The 15,985-nt window shown below is 44.0% G+C and overlaps 1 protein-coding gene across 1 annotated transcript in view; it reads right to left on the bottom strand.

The window, feature by feature from the left end:
- runx2b (RUNX family transcription factor 2b) overlaps positions 1–15,985 on the bottom strand; it is a 39,913-nt gene continuing 23,928 nt past the window's right edge. Inside the window, exons 6-8 of the mRNA XM_059356572.1 lie at positions 6,436–6,603; positions 3,251–3,412; positions 1–682 (exon numbers count right to left, since the gene is read on the bottom strand). Of these exons, the coding sequence (XP_059212555.1) occupies positions 204–682; positions 3,251–3,412; positions 6,436–6,603 (809 nt within the window). The 3' untranslated portion in view covers positions 1–203. The remainder of the gene's footprint in view (positions 683–3,250; positions 3,413–6,435; positions 6,604–15,985) is intronic.

The following is a 15,985-nucleotide window of genomic DNA, read 5'->3' as shown; positions in this document are numbered from 1 at the left end:
CTCCCTTTGTGGTGCCTTGGTCAAAACACATTCCAGGAAGACAAGTCCAAACAAGTCTGGTCTTTTGTTTATTTTTTATCTCAACCTTAATTTCCAAGTAAAAGGTAGAGACAGCTGATGAGAGCCCAAAAATCCCCTTTTCAATAAAAAAAGGTTTTGTGCTTTCAAACCATGATATCACTTCCAATCTCAGTTGGTTTTCTTCAATATGGCCTCCAGACAGCTTCATCCATGCGGCCTCCGGGGTTGAGAACAGTCGGGGAGTTACTGTGGCTCCCGTCGCCGTCCACCCCTCCCTCCGTCTGGCTGGGCAGGTTGGGGTTGACCAGGGAGGTGCCCGTGGAGGCGCTAGTGCAAGGCGGGATCATGCGGGAGGGCGAGCGATCCCCGCCGGGAACCATGGAGAACTGGTAGGAGCCGGACGACGCGCCGTAGTAGAGATAGGGAGTGCTGCTGGTCTGGAAGGGTCCGCTCTGGCTCTGGGTGGAGCCCGGGTAAGGAGGGGGAAGGTAGGTGTGGTAGTGGGCGCTGCCCAGCGACATGGCGGAGGTGACGGGCGGAGTGTAGGTGAAGGTGGCCGGGTAGTGCATGCGTGGGCTGGAGAAACGGCTCTCTGTGAGAGAGGACAGGCCCGGGAACTGCCGCTCAAACTGACCAGGGAACGGACTCAGGTCAGAAGAACCTGCAGACACAGAAAAACATTTCTTTAGGATTCAACAGCAGATATCATCCTACAGGAAATAATAACACGTCTTTATACCAGTTTGTCACTTTTGATGATTTGAAATGTGGCTTTGGACTCTTAAACTATTTAGCACTTTGTCTCGCAGAGGAATTTAATTTAACAAATAAGTCCCCTGAGAAATTAAACAGTAGTAAACTGATTGTATGTAATCAAAGATTTTGAGCCAGATATCTGTATTACTAATTCACAAAACACTTTGGCTAATGGATTTTGTGGGTACAGTTATGGAATCTATAAATATTGTTATATACATCAAGTTTATTGATGTTTTTCACTTTGACTCGTGAGTTTTGATAGAACTCCCCCACGCATGCATGTGCTTTAATATGTTTATGCCTCTGCATATTTATGTTTCTGTGTGTGTGTTGGCGCATGTATATCTGTATAACTGTTTATGCATGCAAATGTGTGTGTGGAAATGGTGTGTGTGTGTGGGTGGGGGGGGGGGTGCGTATGTGTGTGAATACTGTATGCACATAAAAAAGCAGTTGGGATGAATCAGGAGCTGCACATGTGGAAACACTTTGAGCAGAAACAGTTTCCATGAGATCCATAATGAGGCAGGGCTGAGCTCTGATGTGGCTCCTCTCCTCGCCTCCCATCGGCTCCAGCGTGTGTGTGTACGTGTGTGTTCCTGTGTGCACGCGCGCCGGCGAGCGAGAGAGAGAGCCGAGAAGGAGCCGCTCCATCTCACCCTTCGTTCCTCTCTTCGCTTCATCCCTTAAAAAATACCCAAAAACCACTAACTGGCTGCGGCGAGCTTCGCGCTGGGCGCAGAGTTTAAGGAGAATAGGAGGTCCCCCCCCCCCTCCCTCTCTCTCACACTCCCTCCCTCCCGTCTCCTCTCAGTGGTTTAGTCCAGCCATGGCGCTCTTATCATAAATCACCAGGCGTCTTCCGTGTCACCATGTCTGCTGTGAGAGGACAGGGGATGGCGGGGAAGAAGAGGAGGGGGGGGGGACACAGTGTTTATGTGCAGGGAGGAATTGCGAAGCCGGGTTTGTCGCTAGCGTCAGATAGCATATGCTGCCAATTAAGGCCTTTAAACTTCCTCTTTCCACAAGATCCGTTTGATTCTAATAGAAATAGTAGGTGATTGTCTCCGCTGTGGAGGAGCAGTGTGATCTCAGACGTGACCGGCGCTGTTCAATAAACTCCTGACTCCTGCTTTTAACATTTGGACCTATTTTAGTGCTCAAAGGAGCCTTGTGATGATGAGCCAGATCGAACTTTATTAGTTTAAATGAAACCAGAGCGGAACAATGTCTAAATATTTGGACGGATTTTCACAAACTCTACAGAGTCACTTCCGAATTAATATTACTTGACTGATGAACTTTTGCTTGTGTCACACATGAGCTTGATGGTGTGTAGGTGTGTATTCAGAGGCGGGCGGGATGGTGCGGTGTTTGCACTGGAGCATCCATATCAGCTTCTGCTTGTACTTGTCGGTATGTTGTGTGGCTGGATACTGTTACAGAGCAGCCTGGCGAGGTGTCAACATGATCTCCAGAGATCTGAGAGCCTTAGTCACATCACTTAGAAGGCATTAAGTGCTCGAGGTGTGCAAGTGGGTGAAGGCAGGAGGCGAGGTTCGGGCCTGCGTTGATGCGTGTGCTCGCACATGCACGGTGTGTCACTTTGAGAACAAAGCCCGACGCTCGCGAGATGAAAGCTGCAGGGAAAGACCAAACTAATCAAAGCTGACAAGGCAGCTGGCTGGATTTTAAACCCTTTCTAATGCAGAGTCACACGGCTGCGTCGCGTAATCACTCACCCTTGCTCGGGGCACACACACACACACACACACACACACACACACTCACACACAGGAGGGTGTAGTACGTTTGTACAAGAAAACAGAGGGAAAAAAGTAGGGTAGAAAAAAACCCTCACATGGCAGTGAGTCAAACAGGTGTACGGGGGAGAAACTTGTCTGGCGGCATGTAGGGAGTTTAAAGGAGCTTTCACATTGGGGGAAAAACAGAGACAAATTGGAACACAGATGCTGCCGCTAGAGCAAACAGCACACAATTACCCAGAATGCCTTGTGAGAGTAGCATATTGCTATAAAGACACTTTATTTGTCAGTCATGAGCCTGTTATTATCCCGCGGCCTGTTATTACCCATACTCCTATGGGATCAAAGGCTTGGAGTGAGGAAAAAAACGGAAACAATCGCTTTTTTCCTCCACTGTCATCCACGCCATCCAAACCACTCTCTGGAGAGACTCTGACTACATGGCTCATTCTGCTCATTTGAGAATGAGCTAACTGCAGCTCACTGAGTCTCTGGTAAATAGTAGCGAATAGATTTGTCGTCTTTGTTTATGTTTCTGCTTTTGAGTGTGATCTGATGTGTGTGCACGTCTGTCTTTCTCTCTCCCCTTGCTCCGTCAATTGCATAAAAAAATGTGTCATCTGGATTATTTGTGGCAGTTTATGCGGCCCTGATGGGACATAGAGACTGGGTGGTTTCACACAGAGGCAGAGTAGTGCTTCTACCTGGCAATCGTCTAGGCACGTCACTGATGGCAGGCAGGCCCGTGCCTCGGCTGGAGGAGAGGGGGGTGGTGGAGTGGACTGAGGGGGACGCCATGGGACTCAGGTAGGACGGGTACGTCTGTTCATAGGACCAGGGAGGAGAGGACTGGGACTGACGAGGGTCTGATGGGGAGAAGGAAAGCGAGGGATGGAGAAGGAGGAAGGAGAAAAATAGCCCAGAAAGACATACAAAGAGAAACAACAGGGAAAGAAAGAAAGAATAATTACCACTGGCCCATCAGCTGGTTCAAATGTTCTTTTGTTTTTTGGTTTAATGTGAAGCAAATTGACAATAACATTCACAACAACTGAAGACATTATCAGTGTCTCTTTTTCTCTGTGCTTAGATTTAGAGGTAAGTATCAGTTGGGCACGTTATGCAACATCCTCCATAATGACACATCTAATGTTTACCTTCGAAGAGAAGATCTTCCTGTTTGCCTTATAAAACACTGAGCTCGCAGCTGAGGCACAGAGAGCCTTGCTGGCACACACCCAGGGTGTAAACACACCAGCAGACAACCAAGAAAATAACCACTGCGTGCACACACACACACACACACACACACACACACACACACACACACACAAACAGACACACACAAACAGACACACACACACACACACACACACACACACACACACACACACACACACACACCCACTGTGTCTGTTTTGCAACACTATTGTAAACATGAAAGTCGGTCGCTATTGCATTGTATGCAAGCTATTTTTATGTGTTATGATGAAATTTGTGAACAAATAGTGATTTACAATGTCTAATTCGGTGATTCCCAACCAGGGCAGTTACCAACCAGGCTTGTAGAAAGATTGTAGACTTGTTGAACTAATTAGAAATAACAGTAATGAACAACATATTGAGTTAGCTGTATTTTTTAACACTATTTGCTGGAATTGAGAGTTTAGAAGCGAGCAGAAAGATAGTTAGATAGTTAGCTAGCTAAAAATAATGAATCATAATTTAAATAGTAATAAACAATGGTTGAAATAGATAAATAAACTAATGGTGAAAGTAGGCTACTACTAGACAAATGGCAGTGGTGGGATGTGATGAAGGACATTTACTCAAGTACTGTACTTAAACACAACTTTAAGGTTTTTGAGTATTTCCATTTCATGTAGATATATGCTTGTACTTCACTACATTTGAGGCAAATATTGTATATTTTACTCCACTACATTTAGCTGCCAGCTTTAGTTACTTTTCAGGTTGAGATTTAACATGAAAAACATGATATTTATTGTGATTAGACATTTTTTAATGAAACCTCAACAGTGTATTAAGTAGTTAAAATTAGCCCCACCTTGATAAAATTAACTGCCTACATAAATGCATAAAAATAATAATATAACAATATATTTGGAATATATATAACAATCAAGTGGGGCCATTCTACATAACAAATACTTTTACTTTCGATACTTCAAGTACATTTTGATGCTGATACTCTTGTTCTTTTACCTAAGTAAGTTTTGAATGCAGGTTTGAATGCATTTATTTGTAGTGGAAATACTTCTTCCGCCGCTGCTAAATGGTTAAATTAGTTAGCTAAAAGAACTAATGGATGAAAGGTTGAAACAGCTAAAATAGTGAAGGGATAAAGTCTAGCAGCCACTCCAAGTGGTGCATGGCAAGAATGCAAACATGACCGTGCAGACCTCATTACCAGTTCAATTGTATAAAAACAGTAATATCAATCTGGTTTTATATAATGAATAGTGTAAAATAACTTTGATTTGAAAATCTATTCAAAAACCCATTTGGAACGTGTGTGGTGGTGATCTGGTTCTTGGGTTCATGCGACAGAGCTGTGGAGGTGTCGGACACAGAAAAGTGTTCTCATCAAAGCTGCACCTTGATATTAAGTTTAAGCTTCACCTTTAGAATATTTACACCTGAGAAGCACCTTGCTCACATGCAATTAATGTGGGATCCAGTGAATAATACTCTCTGCTAGCCGCTGTTCAACCATCCCTCAAATGATCCACTAAGTAACACTACAAAGCCATGCCAGAGAGTAACTAAGAGCTAAATGACGACCTGTGACGCGCCTCCACAGGTGTGGGCGATCAGGTAGCGGCCATCCCCGACCGTGAGAGATGCTGTTACCTTCTTGGATGTAGATTGATAGAGTGACGGAGGAGAGGAAGACAGACGATCTCAGAGGCAATGTAACATGCTGCACTGGACGTTATGGGGTCCCAGCACAATGTGCAAGTAGATGGGGTTTGATATTACATACAGTAAATATTGCTTTGTCTCTGTGTGTCTTTTTTTTTAAAGAAAATGTGTGGGTTCATATTGTATGTTCCTACTTCTTCAGTGAATGTTGTCTTTTGATTTTCTTTGCACGTGTTTAAATCAGTGAATCCACGAAATATCTCATCATTGAATGCGAACATAAAATGTAAGGCTGGGCAATTGGTCTAAAATAAATAAATAAAAAGAATATTTTCTGGCATCATTGAAAAACAATATGTATAATTAAATATGAAATAATTAAATTGATGTTCAATAGCAGTAGTTAATAATAGTAATAAATCACATCAGACAAAACACATGTAAAACTGAAATTGTAATGACTCATTTTGTCACTTCTCAATTAGTTTCCTTGAAAAAGCTCACTTCGCCAACTGACTTCACTGCATATCATAATACAATAATAACGTAACTTGATATATGATGAATGATCTCCCAGCCATTTTTAAATTCCTTGTGTCACTGGAAGCAGGCCATAAAAACATAATTTCACAAATGAAATGAAACCCAATACGTAAAGCCTAAAATCATTTTCATTCTGGAGAAGTTCTGGAGGAAAATGGTTCCATTGTTTAGTTAAGGAAATAAGATATTGATATTATTTGGTGCTATGACACATCTGATAAATGACTCCGAAATACAGTTTTGATGCTAGCCTGAAAGTCTGTGTGGCAAAAAGATTGTATTTTAATCTGGTGACCCCTAATTATGTAATCCCACAGGCAGTTTTTAATGGTGGGGGGGATAGTGGTCAAGACCATCTACAGCATAGAACGATCCTGCTCTACGACACTTCACAAGGCTGGATGAAGCATAATCTTACCTTTTCTGGGTCTGACATAATAGTTAAGATTCAGGGGCTCACCTGTTATCTGTGTCTGTCCCTGCAGGTTGAAGGAGTTGGCCCCTGTGTTGAGAGTTGGCCGGGGGCCTTGAGTAGGAACGGCCACCCTCACTCTCATCCTCTCCAGCTCACTAAGGCGGTCTGAGAAGAGACCAGTCTTTGGAGGGTCCTCAAGTTTCTGACGATGTCCTGTGGACACACGAGAATATTATTTAATTGGTGAGGATGTTTCAGGTTGCGGTGTAAAATTATTTATTTGATTAAAGTATTTATTACTGCTGTGATGTTGCATGCAAATTGTCTTTGCTTGTTTGTTCTCTTGGCAAGCAGTTTTTCAGTTAACCTCGATAACGTTTTAATTACTCAGCTGTTCTGTGTGCCATGCCTAACTTGGTCAACATAGTTTAAGTCCTAAACAAAGAGGAGGTAAAGAAAGGCTTTTGGGAGTGGGATGCTACATCCTGCTAATTAACAAAGACTCTGGTAATTATCTCGCATCACCTTGCATGAGAGAAATATATAGTTAAAAAGGCGAGAGTGAGAAGTTGCATGTATGTTTAGTTTTAACCTGAGGCTTCTTCCTCAGGTAAACACAAGCTCTCACGCCATTCCCTCATTATCCCCACAGGAGTCGTAACTTATGCCAAATATGTTACATCTTTTCCTGCATTCCTCTGCCAATACTTTGACACCCTTTAGATCCCTGATTTCATTCTCATCCCTCTCTCAGGCTGATCCCTCAATACAGGACGCGCACATTGCAAACACACAAGTCGTACACACAAACACAAGACAATGTGTCACTTGCTCTGTCTGGGCCTCTCTCCCAGCAGCTTTATCAGCCCTGTAGTGGGAACCAGAACAAAACCTGCCCAAGGGCCCAGGTGTAGACTGTAGTTTAGCAAAGGTGGGGTAAAAAGAGAGGCCTGTGCACACACAGGCCTTTTTATCACTGACACAGGTTTGTGTCAGTGCGTCTGTCTGGTCTCGTACTAGTTCTCCTGTAAAGGCGGTAAAGTAAATATCAAACAGAGGAGAGTAGAAACTCCTGCTGTGCTTGGCAGAGCTCCAGTTGGCTCAGGCAGAAACAACGAGCTACTTCAGAATCCTGCCCAACCTGCCTGCTGCCTGGGCTGGGAACAAAGGCCTGGCACTACACCTACACGACTGTGTGGGTGTTATGGAGGGAGAGGAGATGTTCAGAGAATTCACCATTATGAAGATCAAAGGCCAAAGAAAATCGCCTCACCGGGAGTCTGTGTGGACTCATAGTCATACATGTGTACTAATGACCTCCATCATCCCGTTTATTCGTCATCAAATTAACACCAAATGACAAAGAAATGATCTTTAAAAAACGCTGTCATCCTCTGCGTAGAATTTTTCCACTACTCCAAAATTATTTCAGCCACAGTAATGCTTTTATAAACCATCTGACTCTTCACAACAAATTAATTTATTCTGGAGCAACTGTTTGGAATTCTGCTCTGCAATGACTCGGGAGTGAGAATGCAGCCAGTGACAGTCAGACAGACCATGATTTTTATTACAATGACGTTACCGGACTGGCATCATCGAGTTCAAAATAAACAGACAATCTCATCATCCGCTTCTTTACATAGTTGCTTTGGAACGCGAATAATATCGGCTACTTGAAAACCACAGCTTATTGAAGTGTTTTTTTGCTTTATAACATAATTCATGGCCATATTTCATTAATAATATTTCTCCATCGTTTCTGCGGATAATTTGTGCCTCTCCCTGGCATTCCTCATCTCTCTGTGCAAGCTGTGCCCAGTCAATCATAGCGTTTCCATTTTCAACAGACCGAATTTCTATTCTAAAAAAGCCTCGGGACACAGTGCGGGCTTTGTGCACAGGCCGTCTCCTAGTGATGGGAATAAATAGCAATGGGAGACCGAGGGAGATGAGGGGAGACAGAGGGGGACAGACACGAGGGGGGGGAGGCACATGGAGAGGAAGAGACCCTGATGACCAGTAAATTAAGATCACTGGATGGGTCTGGACCAGTCAGAAGACACAGAGTGCTGAGCAAAGACTACAGCGAATGGTGAAATAGTTAGAGAGGGTTTAGGATTTCAAGAAGAAGAAGAAGATCCCAAAATACAGACAGATATTTACATGTATATTTTAGGGGATGAAGATAATTCTGGTCTGCATGACAAGCCAGCTCTCCTTCACTGGTGACTTAAACTTGTCACAATTTTAGTAGCTCTTAGCTTCCATCTTATTGTCATAAAACCTATGGATGCAGCCCAGTTTAAATGTATTTTTCTCCTATAGGAATGCAGCATGTCAACCACCACATTAAGGTCCAATTTACACTCCAAACAGCCAGACCTCAAGTCCATTAGTTTAGCCTGCCTTGACAGTAAATACAGTTTTTCATGAGTTAATTACACCTTTTAGACGACAACTGTTGCCAAACACAAGACGTCTCAGCTGTTTTATCGGAACCCTAGTAGGGCGGAGGAATGAGCCGGGGGTATTTAAAGGAGCGGGAAAGGCGGATGATTTCACTGCCGTAGGGAAAGTCCCTGAGATTCCCATCATCCCTGTGAAAACAGCGGAGATTTTCGATAGCGCCTGCCACTTCCCTGCCCAGCCAGCGGCCGGAAACATGGACAGATTCAGACCAGATGTTAGCAACTCGCACACACACGGAAACACACATAGGAAACACACACATGCAAGAATGGACGTATGCAAACGCACGTCTGTGCATGTAATCATGCACATTTGCACACATGCATCGTGCATACACCCCTTGTACATGCACGTACAGTACGGGCCCACACATGCACGCACATACACTAGAGAAGATTAATAATGATTAGATAACACCTCTATAGATAGTATCTCTAATCACACAGTTGCACACTGATCCTAAAATAGTATTATTTCAGCCGTCCCAGAGACATAAGTCTGGATTCAACTCGCCCCTGCTGATCTGATAGCAGTTAGTAAGAGCAAGTAGGCAAACAGAATATAAGTCCTCTGTAATTAATGGCAGCATTAGACTGGATCTGAGCCTGAGCACAGAGATCTTTGACGAATACCTAGCTGCTCCCTCATATGTCCAGGCCCAAGCTTTAATACCCAAGGTTTTTTTCGCTAGGGAATGGTTTGTGCTCTTCACAACTTAGTTCCAAGGGCTAAAAAGTTTAAATGTGTAGTTCTTGGAAAACTTATTTGCTTTCTCGCTGAGAGTTAGATGAGAAGCTTGATATTAAGTTTTTGTCAGTACGTTTAACATGTAGCATGCCACGCCATTGTACCAACATCCTATTGTTCGGACAGCCCAATAGTGTGAAAAATATCCCATTAGACTGAGAGCCCATTATTCCGAATAATTCTGACTTAATGAAATTACATGTTTTGTTTCGGGATGTCAAACAGAAACATTACACACGTTACTTTAGTTAATTTACCTTGCTGTTAACGTTTGAAATCAGTCAAAATAACAAGTCTTTCTTTCGGACATTCAAAGCATTTGTTTAATGGGAAACCCAGATCTGTTGAACTGAGTACTATGTTAGCAGAGTCTGAAAGTAAGTCCGGCAGTCACTGGACTAAAACAACTGCAGTGTATATTTTTAGACTATTGGGCCTTTGAAACAATGGGTTTTTGTTTTGGGGATAATGGACCGTAGGACAAATGGGCTTTGGGTCCAATGGGAAATTTTAGGCTGTTGGGATAACAGCTGGCTAGCTTAGCCTAGCATAAATACTGGAAATAGTTAGCCTGGCTCTGTCAAAAGGCAACAAAATTTGTTACAAGCAAGATATGAAGTGTCAATAAGTAAACTTTAAAAATCTGGGTTCATTTTGTATTAGGATAAAGCCAAGCTAGCTGTTTACCCATTTCTGGTCTTTAAGCTTACCTAAGCTAACCTCTCCTGGCTATTGCTTCATATTTACTGTACAGACTGAAGAGTGGAATGGATTCTCAGCTCTCAGCGGGAAAATGTTTCCAAATTGTTGATTTATCCCTTTAAAGAACCTCCTCCCCCGACCAACACATCAAGTTTCAGCTATCACTACAGACACATCACTAGGAAATTCTGCCTGCCTGCTGCCTGACTAAGTAACATGTGAGGAAAATGCGGAGCGCCAGAAATCCTGAATAAATGGGATAATTTATAAATTTGGTGTCACGTCATGCCCTCTAAGCCCTTCAGGCTGGTTTATGATCACTGGGTGAGCTTGGATGAATGTATCTTTGGGGCTGATTCAGAAAAACCCCCATGCTCATGGAGCCTGGGTTGAATCAGCCAGTCTGTGTTTGTGTGTGTGTGTGTGTGTGTGTGTGTGTGTGTGTGTGTGTGTGTCAGTCATCTTGCAGTGAAACGGCCAGTAAAGTCGATGAATGAATACACTGGGTCCATATTTCACTTTTTTATTTGGAGCCCTCACAGTGGCCATGTTGTTTTTGTGAGCGGTCAGAAACAATGAATTATTTCAGGTGGCAATCTAAAACTGGCAGAGCGTGGCTCGAAAGGAAAAGCGCTGAGTGGGTGACAGCCAGACGCCCGTCTACCATGGGGGTCTGGGGATAAAGGGAGAGGTGGGCGGGAGGAGGAGAGAAAGAGAAGAGTGCAGATAATAAAAACAGAATTTGGGAAAAAAAGAGAAAAGTGGAAGAAGTGAAAAAGAAAGGAGGTGCGGGAGATGAGGCAGCAAGCGAAGGAGAGAAGGAGACGGAGAGAAAGGGGGAGCCAGGCTGTCGTGGAGCGCTGCCAGCCGTCTGTGTGGTCCATGCGTTCCAGCCTGGAGGAAGCAAGCCAGGCAAGGGAAGGGCACACACACACACACACACACACACACACACACACACACACACACAGGCGCGCTTACGTACACACACAGACATACACAACAATTCCCAAAGGCGAAACATTTATTGAACACAAAAACACATTATATACACACTTGTACAATATTGTACAAAGTTTAAAGCGCACACACGTACAGACACATGGAGTTTGGCTTGTGTGTGCTCCCTCTGCACCTCTCCGCTCACATTAAAGTGTTTTGATTCAGAATGGGGGAGAACAAATCCCTCCGAGATATTTTTCACTTCAGCTCGCGGCCAAGCTACGGACCCTCTTTCATAATCTTTATCTCTTCTTATGATTCACTATCTGCCCCCCTTTCTCACTCTTTATTCTGCTGTCTTCCTCTCTGTCTCCCCCTCCCACTGAATGATTTTGTGTTTTGTGCTGTAAAGGCCTTGGCACCTCTTCAAGGAACTTCATAAGACATTCAACTGACTGACTGCCTCTGGAAAAGCCTGCAGTCTTTTTTTCTCTTCTCTCTTTCCTCCCCCTCCTGCCTCCTCCCTCTCTCCCTCCCTCTTTTCATTCCTTTTCCTCCTGATGTTTGGGTGAGTTTTATTTGTCCGGCTCCCATTGTTAAAATCTGTTTCGAGTAAGGCAGCAGCAGATAGGTGTGGGTGTGTAACTGTCTGTGAGGGAGAAAGGCTATTGAGTCTTTTAGAATCCTATTTAAGTACCTGGACGCTGTACAAAAGTATATTATATTTTTTTGGACATGTTGCTTGAGGTAGTCACTGCTGAGACATAATAATCCAGAAACATCAAGAGCCTCATATTCCTGCACATTATTCAGACACATATTTTGAATAGCGTGGCACTATGTAATTAGCCCCTTCTGAGGAACGTCAGCATTTAGCACTGGGCATTAAACTGCTGTTGTCAGACACAAAGCTCAGGCTTTACAGCAGGTAATAATACCCTGCAAGCACATGTAATGGCATGTGTGTGTGATGACACAGTTCGAAGGCCTTATGGTGTCGTCATGACAGAAAATGTTATTGTAGGCGTCTCACTTACTCATACTGTTTCCAGCTAACAGCACTGAAGGTGGCAGTTTTTTTCAAAGAGTTTAAATGGGGCTAAGCCGAGCAACCACTCCTATAAGGTTGTTTAGGTGTGTGGGTGTGGATTTGGGTTGAGTATGGTAGTAAAGACCCTGTTATGCCTTCTGTACAGACAGTCACACAGACATGGCCGATGTGGAATCGTTACGAGGAAACGGATGGATTTTTTATACTCTCATCGCAGCAGATATTCTCCCAAACTGTAGGGGGCAGTGTGTTAAAAACTCCCTATTACTACTACTACTACTACTGATCTGCACATCCACATAGATAGAAAACTTGGGATGTGCACAGATTGGACATCATCCATGTGGTTGGTTTTAGCCTTTCGTATGCATCAATAACACCTGGCCATAATGGTAATCCCTCATTAACTGCCCTCACAAGCTGGATGTCTAACAATTTCTTCCGATGAAATGGCAATAAATCTGCTTTTCCTTGGCGGTCAGTCTAGAAATCTGGGAACTTACAACCAAGATTCCAAAAAGAAATTTGGGATGCTATTAAAAACATAATAACAACAGAATGCAATGATTTGCAAATCCTTTTACGGCCTATATTGTACTGTATACAGTACAAAGACAAGATATCGCTCAAACTGGGAAACTTTTCTTTTATTGTAAAAATATACACTCATTGTGAAATGTATGCATTCTGTCTATTTATGTTTTGCACTGTGCCCCATCTTTTTTGGATTCTGGGTTGTAACATATTCAAGGAAGTGCAACCACATCATTAGGTCTAACTCCAAAATACATCTGTCAACTCCTGACCTCTTGTGAGCTGGACCACAGCCTGAGGTCCTCTGGCAAGGGTCTCCTGGCTGTTCTGGTTTCCCAGGTTAGTAACTGGAGGTGACAGAGCCTTCGCTGGGAGGGCTCCTTGGAATTTTTTTGCAGGAGAAACTTTGACTTGTTGCTACTATGCTAACTTCATCTAAGTCCCTAGCCTGACTCACATTTTACTAAAAATAAATGCACCACTATTATTTAAGCTATAAATGTATACAGAAGCATATGTGAAAGTATTGTGTGAATATGTGTGTGAGTGTGGGTGTGTGTGTCGCAGGAAGAGTTTTGCTTGGCAGACAGGTCTCCTGAACCACTAATATTGTCTGCAGGCCTGTATGTAACCAGGGCCTCTTCACCAAACTTGTTAACACCCTGACCAAAATCGAACCAAAACACGACCCTGTCCCCAAGCCCAGAACCCCCCAGACCCAGCCACTTCAAACACCAGAGAGCACAGACGGGCCTGACCACGAACCTCCACCGCCGACACACAGCACACACACACACACACACACACACACACACACACACACACACACACACGTCACTTATACTCGGTTATGCACTGTAACCACTGCAATATGCCACAGCGAGGCACAGTACGTGTGACGCCACAATGGTTTTTGTCACCTTCTATGTTTGTCTGTCATCAATTAACTATAATGAGAACAGTGGGTTTGGACAGAAAACCTAGTATATTGTGTTATTACGGCTCGGCTATTATCACTCAGGAAGTTTGTCTCAGCTGGCCGCAGCCACCGTCAGGAGCAGCTGAAAGGAGACAGAACCACCTATAAAAGCATATTGGTTTAAACAACCACTCCCTGTCTATTAGCTCAAAATGACATTTAATGAGGCCTATTAGCTCTGCTCCAAATCAGCACTGTGGCTACACTAGACTAATGACACCAATAACACACACTCTCTCTGCAAAACATGTCGTGTGGGTCCACACATGGAGACACAGATGCTAGGGGATAGATATACATTTGCAATCATATCTACGTGAACAAACCGACATGCCTCTACGCTTGAACACACACTGACACATACATGTGTGCACACGTGCTGAGTTGTTGGTGCAGTGGCAAACCACAGGGTAACCAAGAGCTGTCAAGCGATTAAGCACAATGCGAGCCACAGAAACCGAGTTAGCCTCCCGCTAATAACACAGTGGCCAGAGGGACCTGACTAACCACTTACCCTACCCACATATACACACACACACACACACACACACACACACACACACACACACACACACACACACACACACACACACTTACATACATTCACTGTAACTTCTGAGGAAAATCATACCACAGATCTTTAAACTAGGCCTCACTGATATTCCTCACACTGACCACACAATTAATTAGCTAAAGCTCAGCAGCACGGTTCAGAGATACGAGCCCCTGTTCATTCGCGGGTGGTCCAACTTTATCCCCCTCAACTGATATTAGATGAGGAACTGCTGGGGAAATGACATCCCTCAGGAAGACTCATATGGCTACCATAAGGCTCATCAAACACGCCAACACAAAAGTCCTTCCTGAACGAGACACCCACAACCAGGCAAGTCATTAACAGGGAGCAAAAACTGCCAATAACATCAGGAAAAGTGTATAAACATTATTAAAAGCATAAAGAATGGTTACTAATTTTAGCTTTTCAGCCCACGTTGAAGTGCAGTGTTATTGTCAGCTTATTTTCCAGAAACAACGCTGTGTTTTTTACAGAGGAGGACCACAGAGTGCCAGTGTATGTCAGGCTCAAGACAGCCCCACTGTTCTTTCTCCGTGGGTCTGTGTGGACCCCTCCCTGTAGGGGCCTGGTGTGCCACAGGCCTCCTAATTACCCACTCGTTTAGCACAAAATAGAGCTGTAATGGCCGACAAAGCCCCCCCATGTGTCAATGAAGCGTTCACAGATAGAATCACAGTTTTGGAGACAGCCGAAGCTCTCAGCTCTGAGTCTCTCCGTGCTGGAAACCTGGAGGAGGGGAGGTGCGGTTGAGAGGGCACATGTGTGTTTTGCCACCCTCCGACCTCGGCTTAATGACCCCTGAGAGGGAGACGTGTTCTGGCTGTAGTTTCTAGGTAAATTACACCGCCACTGCAATTCTGACCACTTAACAGCAAAGTAAAGAAGTTCAGGGGTTACGTATGATGACATACTCTTTATTGCTTAAATTACTGTCCTGAGACTGATGTTAGAACATGCAGAATTTAACTAAAAGCTGAGACCACAAATTGAGCAAATAGAAGGGAAGAACAATGGATGAAAGTGAAAAGTCTCTAGATAATGCCAGAATCCGTTCACCTGATATCAGGTAGAACTTCCTTTGTCTACTTAAGTGACTCATTTCACATATGTCCAGGCTTACAGGAAAGCTTTCTAGACATAAATCTAAGACTGCAACTTTGTTGAGACCAAACTGGGGCTTTTCTAAACAAATTTTTCTCCAACTCCCATCTGCTCGCCACCAAATAACAGGACTTGTTTGAAAGTCATCTGACGGGGGACAGCAGATGCACAGGAAATGCTTTTGATCAAACAAGATGGCTTGAGAGCGAGGAGGGATGGAGGGGGGGGAAAGTGGGTGTGATTGTGAGTACATGTGTGTTTGACGACAAGCATGTGCCTTTTGTTTCAGGGTGCGTGTTGATGAACGCTGAATGTTGAGCGTCTGAGGCATTTTTTGGCACCACGGGCAGGTTTCCTACAACGGAGACTGATGGTGGTACTAATCCTACTGTCTCCCGGCTCCTCTGTGTCTCTGTTCGCCCTGGTGCCATATGTGACGGGGCAGTTGGGCGGGTGGGTTGTTTGTGATGTGATATTGTTCATTGAGACG

The sequence above is a fragment of the Centropristis striata genome, chromosome 18, assembly GCF_030273125.1.
Source record: "Centropristis striata isolate RG_2023a ecotype Rhode Island chromosome 18, C.striata_1.0, whole genome shotgun sequence".
Classification (NCBI taxonomy): Eukaryota; Metazoa; Chordata; class Actinopteri; order Perciformes; family Serranidae; genus Centropristis; species Centropristis striata.
The sequence above is the reverse complement of the archived record's forward strand: the minus strand, read 5'-3'. Positions and strand labels throughout refer to the sequence as shown.